This window comes from Lemur catta, chromosome 8 (assembly GCF_020740605.2).
Source record: "Lemur catta isolate mLemCat1 chromosome 8, mLemCat1.pri, whole genome shotgun sequence".
Classification (NCBI taxonomy): Eukaryota; Metazoa; Chordata; class Mammalia; order Primates; family Lemuridae; genus Lemur; species Lemur catta.
The window spans coordinates 39,206,776-39,227,553 of record NC_059135.1 but is presented as its reverse complement, the minus strand read 5'-3'; the positions used below and the strand labels follow the sequence as shown (position 1 = coordinate 39,227,553).

Sequence of the window (20,778 nt, the reverse complement as noted above, 5' to 3'; positions counted from 1 at the left end):
TTCAAGAGGCCAAGCATGAGCGTCAGCTACAAAAATCTCAAGAATTTTAAAGATATGATGAGCTTAAACCCTTTTGAATATGCTGGATGAGAGTTGCAGAGTTCTAGATGAGGAAGAAACAGTGCCTTTCAAGACACACATCCAACCAGAAGAAGCAGATTAGAATACCGTGGGCCTATCAGACAACCTAACCTCATTCTGCTGGTTGTGTGAATGGGGTGTGTTGAATTTTTTTTTTTTCAGACAGAGTGTCACTTTGTTCCCCGGGCTAGAGTGAGTGCCGTGGCGTCAGCCTTGCTCACAGCAACCTCAAACTCCTGGGCTCAAGCGATCCTCCTGCCTCAGCCTCCCGAGTAGCTGGGACTACAGGCATGCGCCACCATGCCTGGCTAATTTTTTTTTTTCTATATATATTTTTAGTTGTCCAGATAATTTTTATTTCTATTTTTAGTAGAGACAGGGTCTCACTCAGGCTGGTCTCGAACTCCTGACCTCGAGCGATCCACCCACCTCGGCCTCCCAGAGGGCTAGGATTACAGGCGTGAGCCACTGGCCCAGCCGGATGTGTTGAATTTTTAACCAGCCTAAGTTGACAGTATAGCAAGTCCTTTCTGTCAAAGAAACAAAACTTACTTAGACACTGTCACAGACCAGTTATAAGATCAAGTGATTTTATAAGATTAATATGTACACATTTTAATATTTTTATTACTTTTATATTGATTATGTATCAAAGATCATATGTTGTGTTTTAAAGTTAATTTGGTATTCAGAATAGGACTTACAAAAGGAACTTTTATCTGATTATAAATTAGCACTTACTGATTTCAGAATATTTGGATAATATAGATAAATTGTGTATGACCTAATCCACAAAACTTTTTTATTGTTATAGTCATAAATTTTATTTTTATAATTAATTTCTCAGATCCTTACTTACCCTATCAGCAGAAATTCTAATATGGACTCTCCCCCGAATTGTCTAAAGACTCCAGGGGCTCACTCAGTCCCAAGGGTGACAAGGGTGAGTTGTTTCCAATGCCAAGTCTAGAGGGAAGTGGGAAGCTTGACCGTTTCACTAGTGCTCTCCTTCCTAACTGCCTCACTGGGCTCTCTGGAAGTGTGGTCCTGCGTGGGCCATGCTGTGGCAATGTACTTGCAGGATCTGGCCCCTGCCTGGCCATGGTGAGGTCTCAACCTGAGGCCCTACAGTTACAGGTCTCTAGGAGTCCCTCACACTCACTGAGAGTCATCATTTTCCCCTAATCCTCAGCACAGGGCCCAAATGGCTGGGTCCCAAGGAGCTTCTAGCTTAGACATGTGCTGTGCTTCCACCAAGAATGTCTAGGCCCTTAGGTTTATCCCAGGACATGAAATTTGGTTTTCCCATTCCTAATGATAATTTTATTTCAGGTCCTCATGACTCTTCTCTGATAATGGGCTTTGGCCAGGCTATGCTGATAAATCTTGAGAAGAGCACAGTAGAGTGTTTGTCCTTCCTTGCCTTTCCAGATGGTCAGAGCTCCGTATTCAGATTGTCTAACCATTTCATCAGAGATCATTTTTGTTTACCCTGGGCTTCAGAGAATGGCATAATACCAGAAGGATGGGTAAACTCTATACCTAACAATTCCATAACTAAGGGGGTAGCCTGGAGTGACAGGCTAAAAATAAAATCATCTTATTTCAATTAAAAAAATTATAATCAAATAGTAATATATGCCCATTGTAGAATATACAGAATATTACAAAGATGAAAATCAGAATCACCCATAATCCCATCCATAGATAACCTCTGTTAATGTTGTATAGAAGGATTCTTGCCATAATTTACCTTCTCACCTCCCTAATGCAATACCCTTACTTTTCCCTGACATGACAATTGGGAAGAGCTAATGCTCTCTGAGCACTCCATACTTTACTTCTCTGCCCATTGTATTTCCTTGTACTGCAATGCTTTCCTTACTGTTTTTGCCTGTTGAAATCTTTCAAGGCCCAGATCGAATGTCACCTCCCTCTTAAAAGTGTTCTGATCTCACCCTCTGGTGGAAGGTCCACCTACTCTGACCTGCCACAATCTGTACTTCTCTTGAGTCACTTATGTTATGCCCTTGAATTATACTAGTTTTTGCAGCAGTCTCAATCCCATGACTAAACTGCAAACTTTAGAGTAATTCCTACTTGACAGGAAGAATTTTATTAACCTTTTCATCCCCCATGTCAAACGATACAATGCCTTCCTTGCAAATAATATGTATTCAGCAAATATTTGTTGAAAGATAAATGTATGCACCAGCAATAGAAAGATGACATATCAGTTGAGTTAGCTTAGTCAAATTCTTTAACTTTATTAAAATAAAAATGATAAGATCAAGGGCCTATTACATGTAAGACTCCATGTATTTACTATTTCAAACTTTAACTTGTTTTTAAAAAGTTCAGATGCACAATAATTATAAAGAATAATTTAATAAATATCCATATACCCACCATCCATATTAATAAATAAAACGTTATGAACATAATTAAAGTCCTGTGAACACCATCCTAAACACATCTCTTTCCTTTTCTACCATAGTTAGCCAGATCCTGAACTGGGAGATTACTCTTTTGAAGCATTTATTTTTATTTTAACCATATTATACATGTATTTATAATGTTTGGTGAATTATTTAATAATATTCAATTCTGCTATAGAAAATAAGAGAAATAAATACATAGGGAGAAAAATGAAACTAAGACTCCAAGCAAGTAGCTTATGAGACAGACAAAATTCATAACATGTTAAATAATAAGTAACCTGTGAGGCATATTAGACATATACAGAGCATTTGTGCAATGAACATAATTAGAAAGGGATGGAAAGAACAAGAAATACCTAATAGTCATGATATACTAAATATACATGAGGCCCTGAGTCATCCAATTTTCATGATGCACTGAAGATACTTAAGGCATATGAAGCTGTTTGCAAGGTTTTAATTTGGCCATCCTTTGGCTCCTTGCATCCTCTACAAAACAAATGTAAATAAAACCCATGGCTGCTCCTGAGGCTACCCGGCCAGGCACACTTGTCAGCCAGACACACTTGCCCCTAAGACTGTAGAGCAAGTGTGTGTTTTGACCCCAAGCGCCTTCTGTGTGTTGGGCTGCTTTGCTCAAATCTCAACTCTGATTCTTGCAAACATACCCTTGGCCAGGAAGGCTGATATGTCAGAGAAAGAGAGAGGGAGAAAGGACTAAGAATTCAACTAGAGTCATCCTTCTACCCTGCCTACACCACACATTAACTGTGTTAAGCTATCCCATCTCCTTCACCTTGCTTCTTATAGTGTGTTTGGAATTGACTTAATGAGCCATGCGATTTGAGTGTCTTGTTTTGGTCCATGAGCCTTTCTGTGCTGTAATCTCTTGAACAGCTTGCCTGTTAGTGTACTTATAAGCTATCCTTACAGCAAGGTAATTTCTCATGCAACAATAGTATTTACAAGTTTTTAACCTGGATATAAATGTATTCTACACATTCATCTCCAACTTGATGTTTGATCAACTTGATCAACATCATATTTCTGAGATTCTCCCATGGGAGATATGTAGATCTATTTCATTCATTTTCACAGCTATATCCATTGTATGAATATTCACAACTTATCCATGAATTCTTCTGTTGATCTAATGTAAATTGTTTCCAATTTTTTACTATTGCAATCAGTGTTGCTGTGAATATTCTTTTACAACATCTCCTGGGCACAGAAAAGAGAACTGCTCTGTGAATATACCTAAGAGTGCAATTTCTGGGTCAAAGAGTCTGCACACATTTAACTTGACTAAACATTGCCAAATTGCTCTCCAAAGTGGTTGTACCAATTTATACTCTTACCAGAAATATATAAGTTCTTAGATTCTTAATCCTAGCCAACACTTTGTGTTGTCAGACTAAAACTTTTGCTGATCTGAAATGGATGCACTCTGCTCACAAAGAATAATCATGGCAATGGAAAAATCTTATGGCATTTCCTCAGCACTTCAATTACAAGGAAAAGGCCTGTGCAAATTTTGTGTCAGATTTTTGGACTTTCTCAGTCTCTGTATACAGCCAAGTAAGGTTTCCTCTTTCTATTTCCAACACTGTCAGCACCAAAGGAAAAACAACTTTGCAACAAAATTTGTCATATTTTTCCCATAAGGATTAGAGTTTGGAAGAATACCATGTTGGATGCTTTATGTCACAAAAATATCCCTCTGATTATACAGGGGCACAAGAATAAGAATTTAGCTGCATCCATGCAAATCAACCCTCACTAAGCATATGTTGTAAAGATGGTGGGTCAGTAGTAGAATAACTATTACTCACACGCTGAGAATGCACTCATTTAAAAAATTCTACAAAGTTGCTCCCTACCCTAGAATGTCTACTCCAGGGGCGCTTGGTCCATGTCTAAAACCTGACTATTAATGTGCTGGGGTCAAAAAGTTTCATATTTAAGTAAACTTCAAAAGAAAACACATCTCAAAAGCTATATATATTTAGTACTGGTAAGTCATTAGCACCTTATTGGTCACATCTCTTTCAAAGCACAATAGGAACAGGACACAGGACCCTCAAGTGGTAACAGGGTATCAGATGGAGGCCATTTTGACTTCTTCCTCTCCCTTTATCCAGCACAGACAAATCTTTGTTCTTAATATACACCTTAAATCTTTTGAATGGCTCCCCAACAGCCCTAACAGTGTTCTTGAAGTGTGGTCTTGGGGTCCCTTCTGGCTTCAGATCCCCTAAGGTAATTGTTTTAAAAACACAGATTCCTGAGTCCCAGCCCAGGCCTGCTCAATCAGTCTTTCTGAGGGCGAGACCCTGCAATCCATGTTTTCAACAAATAATGCTGCTTGATTTTTTTAAAAACTTTTTTAATAATTGAGAGGTATAGCATACAGTAAGAAAAATACAGAAAAATAAATGTGCAGTTCAATGCATTATAAAAAAGTGAACATCCATATAACCATGGCCCAGAACAAGAAAGCCTTGCCAGCACTTCAGAAGCTCCCTTGCTCCCCTTCCAATCACTTCTCTCTTCCCTTACTTGTATCTACTATTCCGATGTCTGACATTCCCAGCTTGATCCTTGCAATCACTGAAGGTGAGAACCACAGCTACAGGATGAAGTCCAGGCTGCTTAGCATGTCAGATGAGACCCCTGCATAACTTGGTCCCTGCACCTTCATCTTCTGTCTCTGCCCTCTTCACATCTCATTCTCAAGTCATTTGGAACCAGTTATGTTTCATTTTACAGTTATTTCCCTAAGTCAATGCTCATGCTCATAATGTTTCACTGCCTTCTGCCCTTCCTGAGTCTTTCTATTAAAGTCATCCTTCCAGACCTGCCCAATTGTTGCTTGCTTATAAGGCCTCCTGACTTTCACCCCTCTGCCCCTCCCAAGACAGAACCTTTGATCTTTCTTTGTGTGACTAAGAACATCTTATAATGTGCTCATTGACATGTCTATTCTCCTTTCGAGACCAGGAATTAGGGCAGAGATTTTTAAAAACAATTTTCTTGTGCATATAGGCTTAGTGTGTCTTAGCTGCTGCTTAATTGTTGAACAATCGAATAATTTCCAGGTATATACATCTTTGGAAAAGTAGCACACTGCAACCTTAACACCACCAGGATCAGATCACGTTCTTCCTTGTCAGGGAATAAACTCAAACATCAGTAGCACACTGGGTGCTTGAGAGGGAGGTGAAGGGGAAGGAAGGGGGAGGTGGGGAGCTAGCGATGTTGCCTGAAGGCCTGCAAGAGCCCACGGAGTAAGGAGCAATCTGATTTCTGGTAGCGCTGAGCTGCCCTTCTTTCTCAGAGAGGAGTCCCAGTTGTCAGCCCACTCTGCTGTGTGGGAAGCCTGGACTGTTCCAAATTTCTTTACAACGTCTTTTCCTGTGCTTGATTGTCCTCACACCGTCCATCTGCTTCTCTGCATGTCCATTCTTGCCTGGTGCTCAGAGGGTCTGGATCGTAAGCATCTGGGCAGCCTGCCATGGGACACTTCACAGCAATGTCAGTAGTCTCCAGGAAAATTAACCTCAACAGTTGGGCAAACTGAGAGATTGGAAGGACAGGAATGAGAAAAGTGGCTCAAAATCAATTGAAGTCAGAAAAGATACTGCAAGACAAAATTAAAATCTATCAAAAAGTAGTCAATAAATTCAAACTACTTCTAATGTACAAGTTTGAAACAGAGCTGTTGCTGGTGGTTTGGTGCCTGGATGGGAAGTGGGGGCAGCTTTGGGTTTGGAGCCAGCACTCCTGGGAGATGGTTTCTGAAATGAAGAAAAAGCTGAGCCTGAAAGTGTCAGTCTTGGAGAGAGTGGGCTCCACTCTTCTCCCCTAAAGAACCATAGCAGCCTGTGGATGGGTCTCAACCAGCACAACTGTACTGCACCTGGTGGGCCCAGTTTTCTGCAGCTAAACAGAGACAGCATGAAACGGGCATCAGAGACAGCCCAGATGCCAGTTCTGTCATTGTTTGGGTGTGGAAGCCCGGAGAATGTCACATTTTGAACTGCAAAAGCCCTGGGAAGACACAGGTCCCTGCAGTTGGAGGATCCTCAAGAAGAAGATACAAGTGGATACATGCTTGAATGATTTATCAGAAATGAAGAAAATGTATTTGTGATATCAGATTAACGCAGTTCAAGCAAGCAGTATGTGTGTGTGTGTGTGTGTGTGTGTGTATAAATCTATCTGACATCGTAGGCTCTCAAAGACATGTAGTTCTACAGGACAGATTATGTACTAAATGCTCAATATATATTTGCTGGATAAGCTCCTGATTTTTATTGACATCTTCAAACAAGTGGATGAACATAGTACAATTTTATTTCATTTTCATTTCATTTTAAATTGTTTTTGAAGCAGGATCTTTTTTCAAAGTAACATTTAAATGTTTTCTGATCTTCAAAACAATACATGTTTATTGTTGAAATTTCTAAAAACTGAAAGTATGAAGAAGAAAATAAAAATTATCTATGATACCCACCCAGAGATAACTATTGCTAACATTTAGTAAATTTCCTTCCACCTTTATTTAGGTAGAGAGATTATAGATTGTTCTGTTCTATTTTTACCTGTAATATTATTAACATATGAGCAGTTCCCATTATTATTACCTGAATATATTCTACCATATAGATATGATAAAACTTATTTAACCAATACATTATTTTTGATGTTTCTGTTTTTCAATTTTACAAATAATGTTGTGATAAATATTCTCCTTAAGTGTTTATAAACATAAGATAATATTCTAGAAGTGAATCTTTTGGATGAAATTATGTGAACACTCTGAAACTCTTGGTTCAATTTGCCAAACTGCCCTTCTCAATGTTTATCTTTTTACTAGCAATTAAGAGCCCCTAACCTCACTAACACCGGGATGATTTAGAACATTTTATTGAAGGAATATATTCTATAGTTGGAGAACTCTCTCTGCCACTATTAGAAATAGTTGTTACAGTAGGAAATGAAAAAATACAGCAATAGAGTCCTTAAACTTTTTGACTACCACATATTATTGCCAGTCCTGGGTAGGCTGATGAGTCAGGATGTCTAAGTCTGGGTAAGCACAACAACATAATTCAAACAGTTAAGATGTAACTTTGCAATTATACATGAACAGAACTATGTTTGATTTATCTTTTTTGCAGTAGTTTAAAAATCTCTTATTGTAAAATACATGCATTGTGCATTGTCCTTTCTAAGTGTCTGCTCCTAGAAGGTAGTCAGTGTTGAGTAATTTGTTGTGACAATTAGCCCGACTCATCAACATTCACACATTCAATTTCTTTGTAGCTGGTTGGGTGATAAGGCAACTCAGGAAAATATTTGAACAAGCATGATGAAAACACATGGTGTGGTGGGGTAGTTTTTGAACCTATTCTGTTTTTCTTTCCTTTTCCTGATACACACCTGTACCTTATACACATACTACCTCTCCCAATCTAACTAAAAAATAAGTGAAGAGAGAAGACTGACTACTGTTTGTTCCCTCTCCCTGCAGATCTGTCCCAGCTCCTCCTTCCTATCACTCCCATCTGTCACAGGCCAAGAGCAAGAATTTGTGGCTAGCTTGGGGGAGTTTATATGAGGATGATCTCTTCTCTGCCTCCTCTGCCTTTCTTTCTTCTTCTTCAGGTGAGTCATGTGCTTGGTACTTTTTCTTTGGTTTTCCACTTCTCCCAGAATAGTTATGTCCACTTTAATCAGTGTCTCGCAAACATATAGGTATCTTCTTTAATCTCCTTCCTCTCTCCCCACTTTCTTCCAATTCTTGCCCATTTATTTCAAGAAGGGCTCTCTTCCTTTACAAGCTCTCTTCCTACTTCCTTGAGACTTTTATGAATAAGAAAAAGTCCCACATCTTCTTGGCTGACAGGTCACACACCTTTGTCAAAGAAATAAAGAAATTCTCCATCCACCCTATGTGGAGTGCTTATAAGGGGTACTCCAGCTGCTGGGTCCCTTAGCTGCAGACGGTACACCTAGAAAAAGAGACAAGCTCAGAGACTGAGCTGGGAAAGTGAGAGACTTGATGTCGGTCTTAGCAAATGGGGAAAAGAAAGGAAAAGCCAAACATAGAAGTATGAGGAACAAGAAAGCTAAAATGAAGTGTGCAAATGGAAGATGGTTTGAATAAATTCCAGAGATGGTGAGCAGAGCATTTTTTACCTACTCTCCACCTTGGCTTGGGTAATTAGTCAAGAATTATTAATTGCCAGGAATTAGTTGACAGTGGCCTGTGTGATGGAGACCTAAAACAGTGTTACAGAACAGTAAACTATAGAAGTCCTGCACAGAGAAAAGGAAAGAGTTGGTAAGAGAAGACAGAGTAGCTGATTTGTAACCACTGTTGCCGAAGAGAAAGGATAGAGGAAAAAAAAAAAACACGGCTCTAATCCTCAAAAAATGTCCAGCAACTCTCTTTAGAAAGTCTTCAAAAATTTCCATTTACATTCTCTTTTGTCTTAAACACAAACTTTTAAAATAAAACCATAATTATTCTTCATTCAATTGACTGTTGTATTTACTGCCTAATATATTTTTTGATCTTTATAGCAATATATGGTATAAATTTCCTTATCTGTAGTAGGCAACTGAATTAGATGATTTCTAAAATCCCACCCAGTCTCCTAAAAGTCTATAATATAATATTTTCACTTGCATTTTATAAGCATTGGTAGCCCATCCAATCTGCAAACCTAATCATCTCATTCATTTCTACCAACAAGATTGCATTATAAGTTCAAAATAACCAACTTAAAAAGAAATAAATAATTGGAAACTAAATCAGTTGTATGTTGAATTTCTGCAAAGTATTTGAATATACTTTGAATACATAAAGGAGGTTGAACTAGGTGAACTCCATAATCCTTTTCACCTTAAAATTTTGTAGTATAGCCCGGGCGCAGTGGCTCACGCCTGTAATCCTAGCACTCTGGGAGGCCGAGGCGGGTGGATCGCTCAAGGTCAGAAGTTTGAGACCAGCCTGAGCAAGACCCCATCTCTACTAAAAAAAAAAAAAAATAGAAATAAAAATTATCTGGCCAACTAAAAATATATATAGAAAAAATTAGCTGGGCATGGTGGCGCATGCCTGTAGTCCCAGCTTCTTGGGAGGCTGAGGCAGTAGGATCGCTTAAGCCCAGGAGTTTGAGGTTGCTGTGAGCTAGGCTGATGCGAAGGCACTCACTCTAGCCTGGGCAACAAAGTGAGACTCTGTCTCAAAAAAAAAAAGAAAAACAAATTTTTGTAGTATAATAAAATGTAATGCTTAAAGATTTGCTTATTTTTTAGAAGAGTGTAAGGTTTTTTGGATTGGCCGGCGCCAGAGAAAGAAAGACTACTTGAGTTGAAAGGGATAAGTAAAGAGGCTTTATTGGGCGCTCCTGGGTGAGGGTAACGAGTCCCAAGAGAGAGACCCGGGTGAGATTTTCGGGTCCCGGGGGGGTAGGGGGGGTGGGGGAGAGACCTGAAAAGTCGCATCGCCCAGAAGTCTGAGTGGGTTTACATATGTTTTTAGGGCTGGGGGTAGGGGTTTCTTTGTCAGGAAGATTTATGGTGGGGGAGAGCAAGGAATTTTCCGTTGCAGTTTTAGGGCGGGTATTGAGAAATAGGAGGGGCTGGTGGTATGTGTGGACTCTAGGAACCGAGACTCTTATCAGGGTAACCATTCAGGTGTGGTCGTCCTTTAACTTAGCTGGGCCTTGCAGGCATTGTCCTTGGCAGGTCTCGTGGGCTTCTTCTTTTTCCATTAGGAAGGGGAGGGGTGCCCGCCACCAGCCTTACAAAGAGGAACTATCTTGAAATTATCAGTTATTGTATATTCCTATTGTCTTTAAGAAATTTGTTTATAATCTCCATATATTTAAAAATATTCAAATCTTCATACATTTAAAAATCTATTTTAATCTACAATATACTTCCAAAGTTTTAAATCTCATATTGCAAAATAAGGGAAATTTTAATTATATTTCTGGCAATATGAACACTGTATATGACTCAGTTAATTGCAAGGCCACCACCACATAGAGTGGAAAATTTGATAAGTATAGAATTGTTCTGAAGCAATAACAGGATAACACTAGGAGAGAATTATATTGTATCTCAGATCTTATAGGTCATACGCCATAAAATTATTCTTTCTCTCCTCTGAGAACATTTTAAATCTATTATACTTTCTTTTATTTTGAATCACTGAAGCATTTTAAAGAAATCTTTCTGAAAGTAATAAATTAATGCTCTTTCAGTGAAATTTTCACTCAAATGTCAGAACCACTACCACCTTTCTACATTTTTTTTTACTAAAAACTTTTTTTTAGTTTTATAATGTAGAAATGGTTTTTTTGTGGTCAAAAGAATTCCTTATTTTTGCAAATGCACTAATCATTAAGCAATTTTGACAACAATTTTTTAAAAATCCTGTTAAACATATATTTACTGAATTAAAGAAAAGTATAATAGACAGTTCCTGTCCCCAAGGGAGATTATATCATATTTAGGATGAACACAAATGAAGCAACTAAAGATGCATAAATAAATATGAGCCTTCCACACGGCAAAAAAGGGAAGTGTAATGGAAGTTAGGGAAAATAGAAGATATTGAGGGACGTGGTGCTGTTCAGGGAAGGAGTGGCAGGACCTTTAAAAATGGGAGAAATGTGTTAGACAGTGTTTCTGAAACCTCTGGCACTGACTTGGCATCTTGGGACCATTAGTGTAATGGTCTGGACATGGGCTCTGGGACAGAGTTTTTTGCCTTAGAGCCTAGCTCTCCCAAGTGACCTTATACACAGAACCACACATCTTGATTTCCTCATCTCTACAACAGAATGATGGTGTGAATGATAGTACATACTTCATAATGTTGTTTCAAGGATCTAATGAATTAATAAAATGGTACAGCACATACTAGGTTCTCGATACATGTTTGCTATTATTTTCTTGCACCATTATAATGGTATTTACTTAATAGTTTTCTTTTGGACATTCAGGGTTTTGTTTTTTACTCAAGTAAGTATATTTAAAAGATATTTTGATTATACTAAGTGGATAATGAATCTCATTTGCCTCTATAGAAGATAACCATAAAAACAAATACAAGGAAAACAATGCTATTAAATTTTAGTTATATACTGAGGCCTGTCAAAGGCTCTGAGCTAAAGCCTGTTTTCTCTTTGTAAAAAAAACAGATTTAGCAAATATTAGAGGGATTAGAGAAATACTGGCACCAACTTAGATTTCTTCCTTCGGAAGGACTGAAAGAGAATTGAAAAGGGAATAACTTGTTCTGTATGTGATTTACTGCTATTTAATGCCACTGTGCACTTTCCATCACGAATCATCTCTGCACACTTCCCATGCTTTGACAGGGCCATTAGAAAATAAAGGGAAGGAGAACTGTTCATTTACTGTCAACCGGTCTTGTTTTCAAAGGTGTGTTATGTGCACTGATTGTATATTTTCAATGGTACACATTATATTCTATTTTCTATCAATTTCAACTCCCATTCAGAACCAGGAAAAAATGATTCTTTATCTCTAATTTTTTTTTTTTTTTTGAGACAGAGTCTCGCTTTGTTGCCCAGGCTAGAGTGAGTGCTGTGGCGTCAGCCTAGCTCACAGCAACCTCAAACTCCTGGGCTTAAGCGATCCTCCTGCCTCAGCCTCCCGAGTAGCTGGTACTACAGGCATGTGCCACCATGCCCGGCTAATTTTTTGTATATATATATTTTAGTTGGCCAGATAATTTCTTTCTATTTTTTAGTAGAGATGGGGTCTCGCTCTTGCTCAGGCTGTTCTCGAACTCCTGAGCTCAAACAATCCACCCGCCTTGGCCTCCCAGAGTGCTAGGATCACAGGCATGAGCCACCGCGCCCTGCCTTTATCTCTAATTTTTAAACTCAAGAGGGAAAATTTGGTTTTCCAAGAGGGGAAATACATACCATATTTGGCTGTCTACTATGACACATTCCACATTATGTGTTAAAAGTATGAATAGACCTGTAAAATAAGTTTCTCCCAAATCTACTCCTATCAGGTAAAAACAAAAACTAAGTGAACAATCTGGAAGAAAGCTTTCAAAATTTTTAAAAAGTGTTTTCAAAATTTAAAACTGTACAAGTAGTATTTATTGAAGCCATCAGAAGCAGTTCGGCATTACCCTTGATCTTATAGATAAGAAATTAGGCCTGGGATGATATTTGCAAGTGATGTTCCTAAGAATAAGCACAAATGAATAATGGGTAAAAACCTGAATTTGATATATTCTCAGGGTACTTTTCAAATGGTGTTAAAATTCAGAATTTGGTATATTCATTCACTCTTTGCTAAAAGAAATTTGTTCCTACAAATTTAACATGAATTACTTTAGTAAAATTCTAACATTACTTTGCAGTTTACATGGTACTTTTACATATATTCTTACTCTTAATATTTTATTGGAAATGTTATATATTTAATCAGAAGTAGATATCACATTTTAGATACTTCTATTAGGAAATATAATTCATACTAAGAACATCTACAAAATACAAAAACTCTATTTTCTACTCAGTTCATATTTTCCGTTTCATTCAGTCAACAAATATTTATGAAGTATGTCAACTACTGTTCTAGGCACTGAATATACATTAGTGAATAAAAGACCACGACAGACAAAAACTTCTACCCTCTTGGAAATTACACTCCGGTGTCCTTTAGGCTCTTATTGAAATACAGCATGAAACATGATGTTTCCACTTTTAAGAAAATTATTTTTATTTTATTGTGATTTGGGTTCAAGGGAATGTTATGAAAAGAATATCATTACCTTATTCCTTAGTAGTTTTTATATTCATCTTTTAGAATGCATGAAAAAAACAATAAAAACTGTAAAAAGAAACACAAAACATATTCCTTTGCCTTTAGATTTCCTTTGCTCTCCTTCTTTTCACTGTTTTATAGAAAAGTCCTGAGGGCAGGGCAACATGACTTGTCTGTGTCCCAAGCACACAGCCCCAAACCTGGCACATAATTAGTGCACAACAATCTGTACTGAATAAATGAGTAACTTCAATATATAGGTATTTATAGTAAAATCAAGCCAGAGAACCCAAAACTATCGCATGGATGGTTAACAAAAGATATTCAAAGCAGTCTGAATGGGAACTATTTGTGTCACTACATTCTCTTATGCCTACCTGGGATTGCCTCCAAGAAAACTTTAAACCCCTGAAACTGTTTGATCTCTACCAGAGGGCCTTCAGAAATAATCAGATACCATAATTGTTACCTTCCAGGATGGAATGTGCATCTCTTCTCTCTCCCTTAACAAATCCCTAGGGTCTGGGAGTGGGAGAAGACTTTGTGTGCTGGAGGAGAGGAGGTGGTGTTTAGGGATGGCATGAATGACAAAAAGTGGAAGGTGAAAAATGATGTTCAATGTTTCTTCATTGTCTCAGATACAGGTGAATGACTCAATTCTTTTTTAGCAACCATATTGACTACAGTGTTGTAATACAGACATACAGAATTGGATGCCTAAAAGCTTAAAATTTTATCTTTCCTTCATTTTCCTTCCTCCCACCACTTTCCCCACCACCATAGGGCGTTTAAGGCAAAGCAAAGTGGGCCAAAAATGCCATTCTTCATGTGGGAAGAATACACTATCTAAATGTGCCCGGAAAACAAACAAGGAGAGATTTTAGTGTTTAACTGTAGAAACAACCAGTTACAAGTCAGAATAGAAAGTATCTGCCTTGACACATTTCCTTTTCAGCATCATGTTCAGCCAGACATAGACAAGCTTGGGAAGAGGATTAAAAGTTGTTTCCTCCAACTCTGGAAACAATTCCACTTGAAGGCTCAATAGTTCAGGTAAGACTACTCATTTTGTGACTCATGAATCCGTGGTTGTACATCGCTATGGAAGAAAGTTATTTTTCTCTAGCTGTTCAGAACCAACAGTGTTTGCAAAACATCAGAATTCCAGAGAGGAATTAGAAGAGAATTTTATAGATTTTGTTGCCTGAACATTCGTTAACTTCTACCTTTCCCAACCAGCCAAGAAATTGCCTCAATAGTCTTTGTTTTACTGTAACAACCTAAGTTAACTTTCTCTTTAGCAGGACAGCATCCACAGCTGCAAAAACCGTGAATTACAGAGGCTAAGAGAAATTTCCAGCACTGATTTCTTCAGTTGAAGACTTTGAGGAATTAAACATGGTTATTCATTTGAAATAACAACTCAGCTACTTCAGACAGAACTTGTTACTAACCATGAAGAAATAGATTTTTTAATTTTATATATATATTCCATTGTGGTATCACTCATTTCTATAATGTGCTTTTGAAGAAAGAAAAAAGGGTCCTGGATTTTACTGGTCTTTTTCTTTCAATACTATCATCATCCTATCCATTGCTGCAACATAAAGATACAGCTGGAAGAATTTCCCATCTCAAAGAATGCCTTGTATCCCTATTAGCAAAGTAGGCACACTCTGGGAGGCCAGCCAGGGTGTGGGAATGGCCTCCAATAAAACTGAATTATTGTACGTATGTTAAAACGGGATTCTACCTGTATTTGTAGTACTTTTAAATTAACGAATGCTCTCTACCCTTCAAGAACATAATGCTAAAATTCGGAGAGTTATTTTTTCCATTTTTTTTGCAAACAAAGGAATAATAGATTTTAAAGTAGAGTAAGTACAGTTTTGAAGGTGCTTTAATACTTTCTTTGATTAGAAAAGTTTATGCAAACCAAACTCAAAAACTGTATATTGTACCTTGGGACCTCTATGTTAACATATACACTCCAGCACTGTATTAGTGCCGTTTTTCTGTCTCATGCAAATAGAAAACATTAACTGGCAGGTTTTCAGGAGGTTGAAAAGGTTGGAATTAAGTTACCCAGCCAGGGAGACAGTCGTAAAAGCTGCACTTCGGGTTTGTAGGTTCCCATTCCTCCCCTCCTCCTCCCGTCCCAACGCCTGGGAGGTGGTGGGGTGGGGAGGAGGCAAGGTGGGCGAGGCAGACATTCTCCAAACCGCGGGTCCTCGCTGCGCCGCGCACCTGCCGCCCCTCCTCCTCCGTGCGGTCGCAGCCAACTTCCCGCTGGACGCCTCGCCTTCGGGGCAGGGGCGCACCTGGCCCACCTGCTCGCCCACCTCCGCCGGGAGCCTGCGGGAGCGGGGGCGAGCCCGGTGCCTGGATTAGTGGGCCCGGCGCGCTATTTTTTTTAAGTCAGCCTCCCGGGGGATGTTGGATCTGCCGGGGTGTACTCTTTGAAATACTATATTGGGAACCTCACACATAATTTTTTTTTTAATTGCAAACCTTCCCAGTTCGCTCCGCAGCTGGAGAGCAGGCCCGAGGCGCCGTCCCCCGCCCGCTTTCCCTCCTTCTCGCCCCCTCCCCGCCCGGAGCGGGACTCGCGGGAGCCGCCCCCTCCCGGGCGCCCACTTGGTTCCTCCCAGCTGCCGTGTGAATGGGCCGCCCTCCGGATTCCGCGGAGGGGGCGGCGGGAAGAGGCCGAGCCCTGGCCCCGGAGGCCGCCCCCGCCCCCGCCCCGCGGCGGCCCACGCCGGGATCTGCGTCACTCGGCCGCGCGTGGGCGGGAGCCTGAGCGGCGAATGTAGCAAGAGCGGAATCTCCCAATGTGACAGCGGCCGGGGGGTGGAGGCGGCGGCGGCGGAGGAGGGTGCAGCGCGCGCGGCGAGGGGGGAGGGGAGGGGAGGAGAAGGCGCGGCGGGGGAGGCGCCGCCGCCGCCGCCCGCGCGCCTGAGCGCGGAGGAGCCGCCGCCGCCGCTACCGCGGCCAAGCGAGCGCCGTCGGGGCGGGCGGGCCTGAGCTGGAGGGGAGCAGGGAGAGTGCACCCACCACCTTCCCTTCCCCCTTCGATGGGAGCGGGGGCGTCCCGGCTCCCGCAGCCGCCAGAGGAGGGAGAGCCGGGGGCCGGCACTTCAGAGTTGGGGCTGAGCAGTCCTTGGGGAGAGCGCGCCAAGCCCGCTGCAGCTGCCGGCCGAGTACGTACCACAGCGGACACCGCCGCTCCCGCTCGGCCAAGTGCGGGACGCGTTCGCGCTGCCGCGGGCAAACTTAGGGCGGCGGAGTCGCGCCGGCACTTCGGGGGCGGGCGTCCGAGGAAGCGGGCTCCGCACGGCCGCCGCCGGAAGCAGAGGGCGGCCTCGGGCCCGTGTGGGCGATTCCCGGAGAAATTGGGTGTGCGGGGGCCGCTGGCAGGAGGGGAGCGCGGCAGCGGCCGTGACTTGTGCGTTTCCCTCCGAGTAAAGCCGGGGTGCTGAGTCCATTCTCCTAACCGGGCAGGGGTCGCCAGGCGGCACCGGGGGGAACGTGGGGTGGTGTGTGGGTGTACGCTGTGGGCCGTGCGCGCCGGCCCGAGTTTCGCAGCCTTCTTCGTCAGGGGCAGTCTTTTTGTTTGTTTACTTCATAAAAGTGCTGCGCTTACCATCTCAATTTTCTTCCTGGGTATCCTCCCCTTCTGAATGTAGTTTTCTTTTTAAAAGCAGAAGGAGAGTTTTGCTTGGAAGTGGCTTACAGAAACTTGGCACCGGGGTGCAGGGAAGCGAGAGACTCTTTGTGCCTCTAAGGCCGAGGGAGGAATTTGCAAACACATGTGGGACATACAAGCCTTGGATGCAGAGGTGTGTGACCTTATCATGGAGAAGCATTGAAAGTGCTATTAGATATTTGTGGTCTGCAAGCTCAGAGTTCACAAAGCTTGAGATATGAAACGACAATTCTAGTAAGCCTAAATGTTGCAGGATCTTGGGGAAAAGGATAGTTGAGTTGGAATATGCATTTATAGATTCTGCAGATCAAGTTTTGCAGCAGGTGATCGGAAGGAATCGGAGATTTGAATATACTTACCCTTCGCTCCTTGAGATTCGGGAGACATGGAAAATTTTTAGGTGGCTGTTAATTTAAAATTTCATCCGAAAGAGACGATTTGGAGTAACTTGTCACTACCAATTGGTTTGCCAGTGACGAGTCTGCCAACTTAAGGAGTGCAAAGATCAGAAGCTGAGAGGGAAATTCTCAGATCTTGTTTAAAAATATTTTGGCAGTTTTAATAGATAATATTAGATTGCATAGGAACAGAGGAACCGAATTTAAAATAGATTAGTCATGTAGGAAATGCTTCGCTGTTTTGTTAGAAGAGTGTGCACGCAGTGGCTTACCCTCTTAGATTTTCACTTTTTTGAAATTTTTTCCCCAAACAACTTACCCAGTTATGACATTTCATAATTTATTTGCGGGTTTTCAGAAGTATTGGAAGAGAGGATGCATGTGAATTGATTTCTGTGTTTTGGGGTGGAGATTGATCTTTTCCTGAAGACTTGAAAGAGCTGCTTCTAATCTAATCTAAGTGCAAGTAAAAGTGGCCTTTAGATGCAAGAGTATTCATTTTTCTTCCATATTTGCATTACTTGAGACATTTAATATTGTCCTTTCATTAAGATTAAAAGATTGTTTTGTCCTGGTAGGTATTAACATGCAAACAAAGGTTCTGTTGAGACTTTGCAGATGGTTGGCAAGGTCAGCCTTCTTTATCCTTGTTTTGGGTATTGTATATTGGAACATTATTAGGTTTTGAAAGAAAATTATTTCAAGGAACCGTTGGAAGGTTTCTTGTTTTAATTTTATTATCTTTACCATTTTTCCCTAAAGTTAATATGCCACCCTGATGTTCGAAATATTTTGTTTTTCCTCGCTTTGGTGGTCTCTTGTTACATGTGAATATATCACTAGTAATAATAATAATAATAATAGTAAAAACATTGAGGCACTGTAGATTTTTATCTTATTCTGTCTGCTAATTGTGGATGTAATTCAAATGATAAAAATCCCTAGGTTAACTATAACTGATACAAGAACATTTAATGGGCTTGTATGTCTAGTAAATAATTTGATATATCTAATAAATAATTTTTCTCATTTTGTTTCAAAATTAATTCAACTGAATAATCTCAGCTAAATAAAAGTTTCCCCTTTTTTGTGACTAGTAAATAACATCCACTGTTGTATAGGAGAGTTAATAGATTTTCATTTTCCTTGTTACAGAATCAGTTAAAGCATTACATACTTTCTTTTAATTATGTTTTAAGAACATATTGGTTTATTATTAAAGATTTTGGGGGTTTGCACTATGGGCACTGTGGATGCTTCTTTGAAAGAAGAAATTATAAAGTAGGGGTCTCATTGAAGAATTTGTTGCATGAACTTCAAATATTTGAAATAAAAGATGGTTGGATGGAAACCAAGTATGTCAATTTTTTTTTTTTAATGTAGAGACAGGGTCTTGCTATGTTGCGTAGGCTGGCCTCAAACTCCTGGGCTCAAGTGATCCTCCTGCTTCGGCCTCCCAAGTTATGTCAGGTTTTTGTATCTGTTGACCTAAGACTTAGGCGTCCTCTATGCCATTATAACAAGCCTGTAGTCACTTCTTGTTGGTGCTATTGTGAGCATCTTTGGAAATGAATTCTCTGTAAAATTTACCTTTAAATGTGAAGCTGTGTTCTGGATGGAAGTGACTATTTTGTAATATGTTTTGAACAGTTTAAGATCATACTAATGTATAATCAATTTTATGCATATTGTGGAATTTATTAAATACATTACAGAATAAATAATACCCACTCAAGCATAATATAAGGTTGCTAGTTCCTTTGGATTTATTTTTATCTTACCTGCTTCTTTCATTCTTTTGAGTAGTAGAATGAAGAATAGTACAGTTATTATATTAAATGCAAATTCCCTTTGTGATCTGACATGTTCAATAACTCATACAATAGTAGAATATACTCCTTAAACTTAATAATGGAACAAGTGGGAAATTTGAAAAGTTGATGCTGGGAAAAAATGGTAATCCTCATCTTGTGAGAATTCACACAGCTAAAACATACCATTAAGCTTTCAGACAGTTTGTCATTTCTCAATACATTGTATTCAGGCAGTGGCACATTAATTTGCATTGTATGTTAATTTAATTTTTATAGAGAAACTTCTGAAAAGATGATAAAATTTATATATATTACCTACATGTTCTGTGCTCACAGGGCACTTAATATTTGTTGAATGACTTGACCATTGGTTGGTTGAATTTCCAGCCATTATGTGAATGCTAGTATTTGCTTGTTACCATAGTTAAATTACAGATAGTTATTGTTTAATAGTAAAATAAATCTGATTTCCTTTTTTAAAATTTGATAAATTTAAAATTACACATTGAATACTTTCAGTAAAATTTTAAGGAGTCTCACAAATATTTTTCCAGTTTCATTCAGAATTCAGAAAAGAATAGGGTAGAACATTTTAAGTTTCTTTCCCAAATTACCATTAATTCATTAAATGCTATATGTTTAATTCATAGCTATGACAGTAATAAGATCCAAAAGCGTCTTGACTTAAGATATAGCACTGAATGCTTACTAATAAATGTGCCTAGGTAAATAGTTTGGAACTTAAAACACATGTTACAGGAGTTAGTATAATACCTGGGGCAACCCTGCAGTCTTAAGTAACTCATGAAATGTGACTGAACTATATTTAATCATTTAAGCTTGAGTTCTGGGTTTTAGGATGAGGAAAAAAGTGAGAAGAATTTACTTCCTCGAGGATCATTCTTCCCTAAGCCAAATTCTGGCTTTTTATAAACCTTTTTGATTTCAGCCATTGCAACCTTCTTCCAGGCCCCTGTACCTTCAAGCTACACTCTCCTAAATTTGGCAACACTTCAGAGGCTTTAAGTGTAGTCTGTGTCCTCAGATTGCCTATTTTCTTCATCCCCATTTCCCATCTTAATCTTTCATTTCCTTAGTGCACAGCAGATCTTGTGTAGATGTTAAGAAGAAAACAATCTGGTAGAACTAATTCACCTTAATCTGTAAATGACTCATGAGCTCTTAACTTCCCAGGGCTTTTCACATTTTTTGTAAGTCTGTAAGAGTTTCTATTAATATTAACTCAGATAATTTTAAAGTAAAAATTTCAGGTTATGTTGGGGGGAAGGAATTGCTAGTCCTCTGCATAAATAAGTCAGGCTTTATTGGGATTTAGCCCTTAGTTTCTTCCTACTTCTGAAAGAGTCTCTTTTCCTGGGTCTGCCGTAGACTTCATTGTGTTTATGAGTATTGCTGTATGTAAATATATATATATATATGTGTGTATATATATATATATATATATAGTTTGCATATGTGTGTATAACAATGATTCCTATAGG

At 39.6% G+C, this 20,778-nt stretch overlaps 2 protein-coding genes across 3 annotated transcripts in view; one reads left to right on the top strand and one right to left on the bottom strand.

Moving 5' to 3' along the window:
- Positions 1-5,917: 5,917 nt before the first annotated feature.
- LOC123644107 lies at positions 5,918-20,345 on the bottom strand. The gene is made up of 3 exons (XM_045560281.1): positions 20,256-20,345; positions 16,567-16,947; positions 5,918-6,098 (listed from the first exon to the last, which is right to left on the bottom strand). The coding sequence occupies exons 1-3, from the start codon at positions 20,343-20,345 to the stop codon at positions 5,922-5,924; spliced, it is 648 nt and encodes a 215-aa protein (XP_045416237.1). The 3' UTR covers positions 5,918-5,921.
- NAB1 (NGFI-A binding protein 1) overlaps positions 16,290-20,778 on the top strand; it is a 41,050-nt gene continuing 36,561 nt past the window's right edge. The window contains exon 1 of one of the 2 annotated variants that reach the window (XM_045560335.1): positions 16,290-16,558. The gene's annotated coding sequence lies outside the window, so the exon portion shown is untranslated. The remainder of the gene's footprint in view (positions 16,559-20,778) is intronic. The other variant, XM_045560333.1, reaches the window with a different exon arrangement.

Bases quoted from the DNA above. Each gene is read 5' to 3' on its own strand.
- LOC123644107 (XM_045560281.1), bottom strand. From the start codon at position 20,345: ATGGGGATGAAGAAAATAGGCAATCTGAGGACACAGACTACACTTAAA. The intron at 16,948-20,255 runs GTACAGGGGCCT...CCCCTGACGAAG, and splicing joins TAGGAGAGTGTAGCTTGAAG to AAGGCTGCGAAACTCGGGCC. The intron at 6,099-16,566 runs GTACGTACTCGG...CCAATCTCTCAG, and splicing joins GAGCGGCGGTGTCCGCTGTG to TTTGCCCAACTGTTGAGGTT.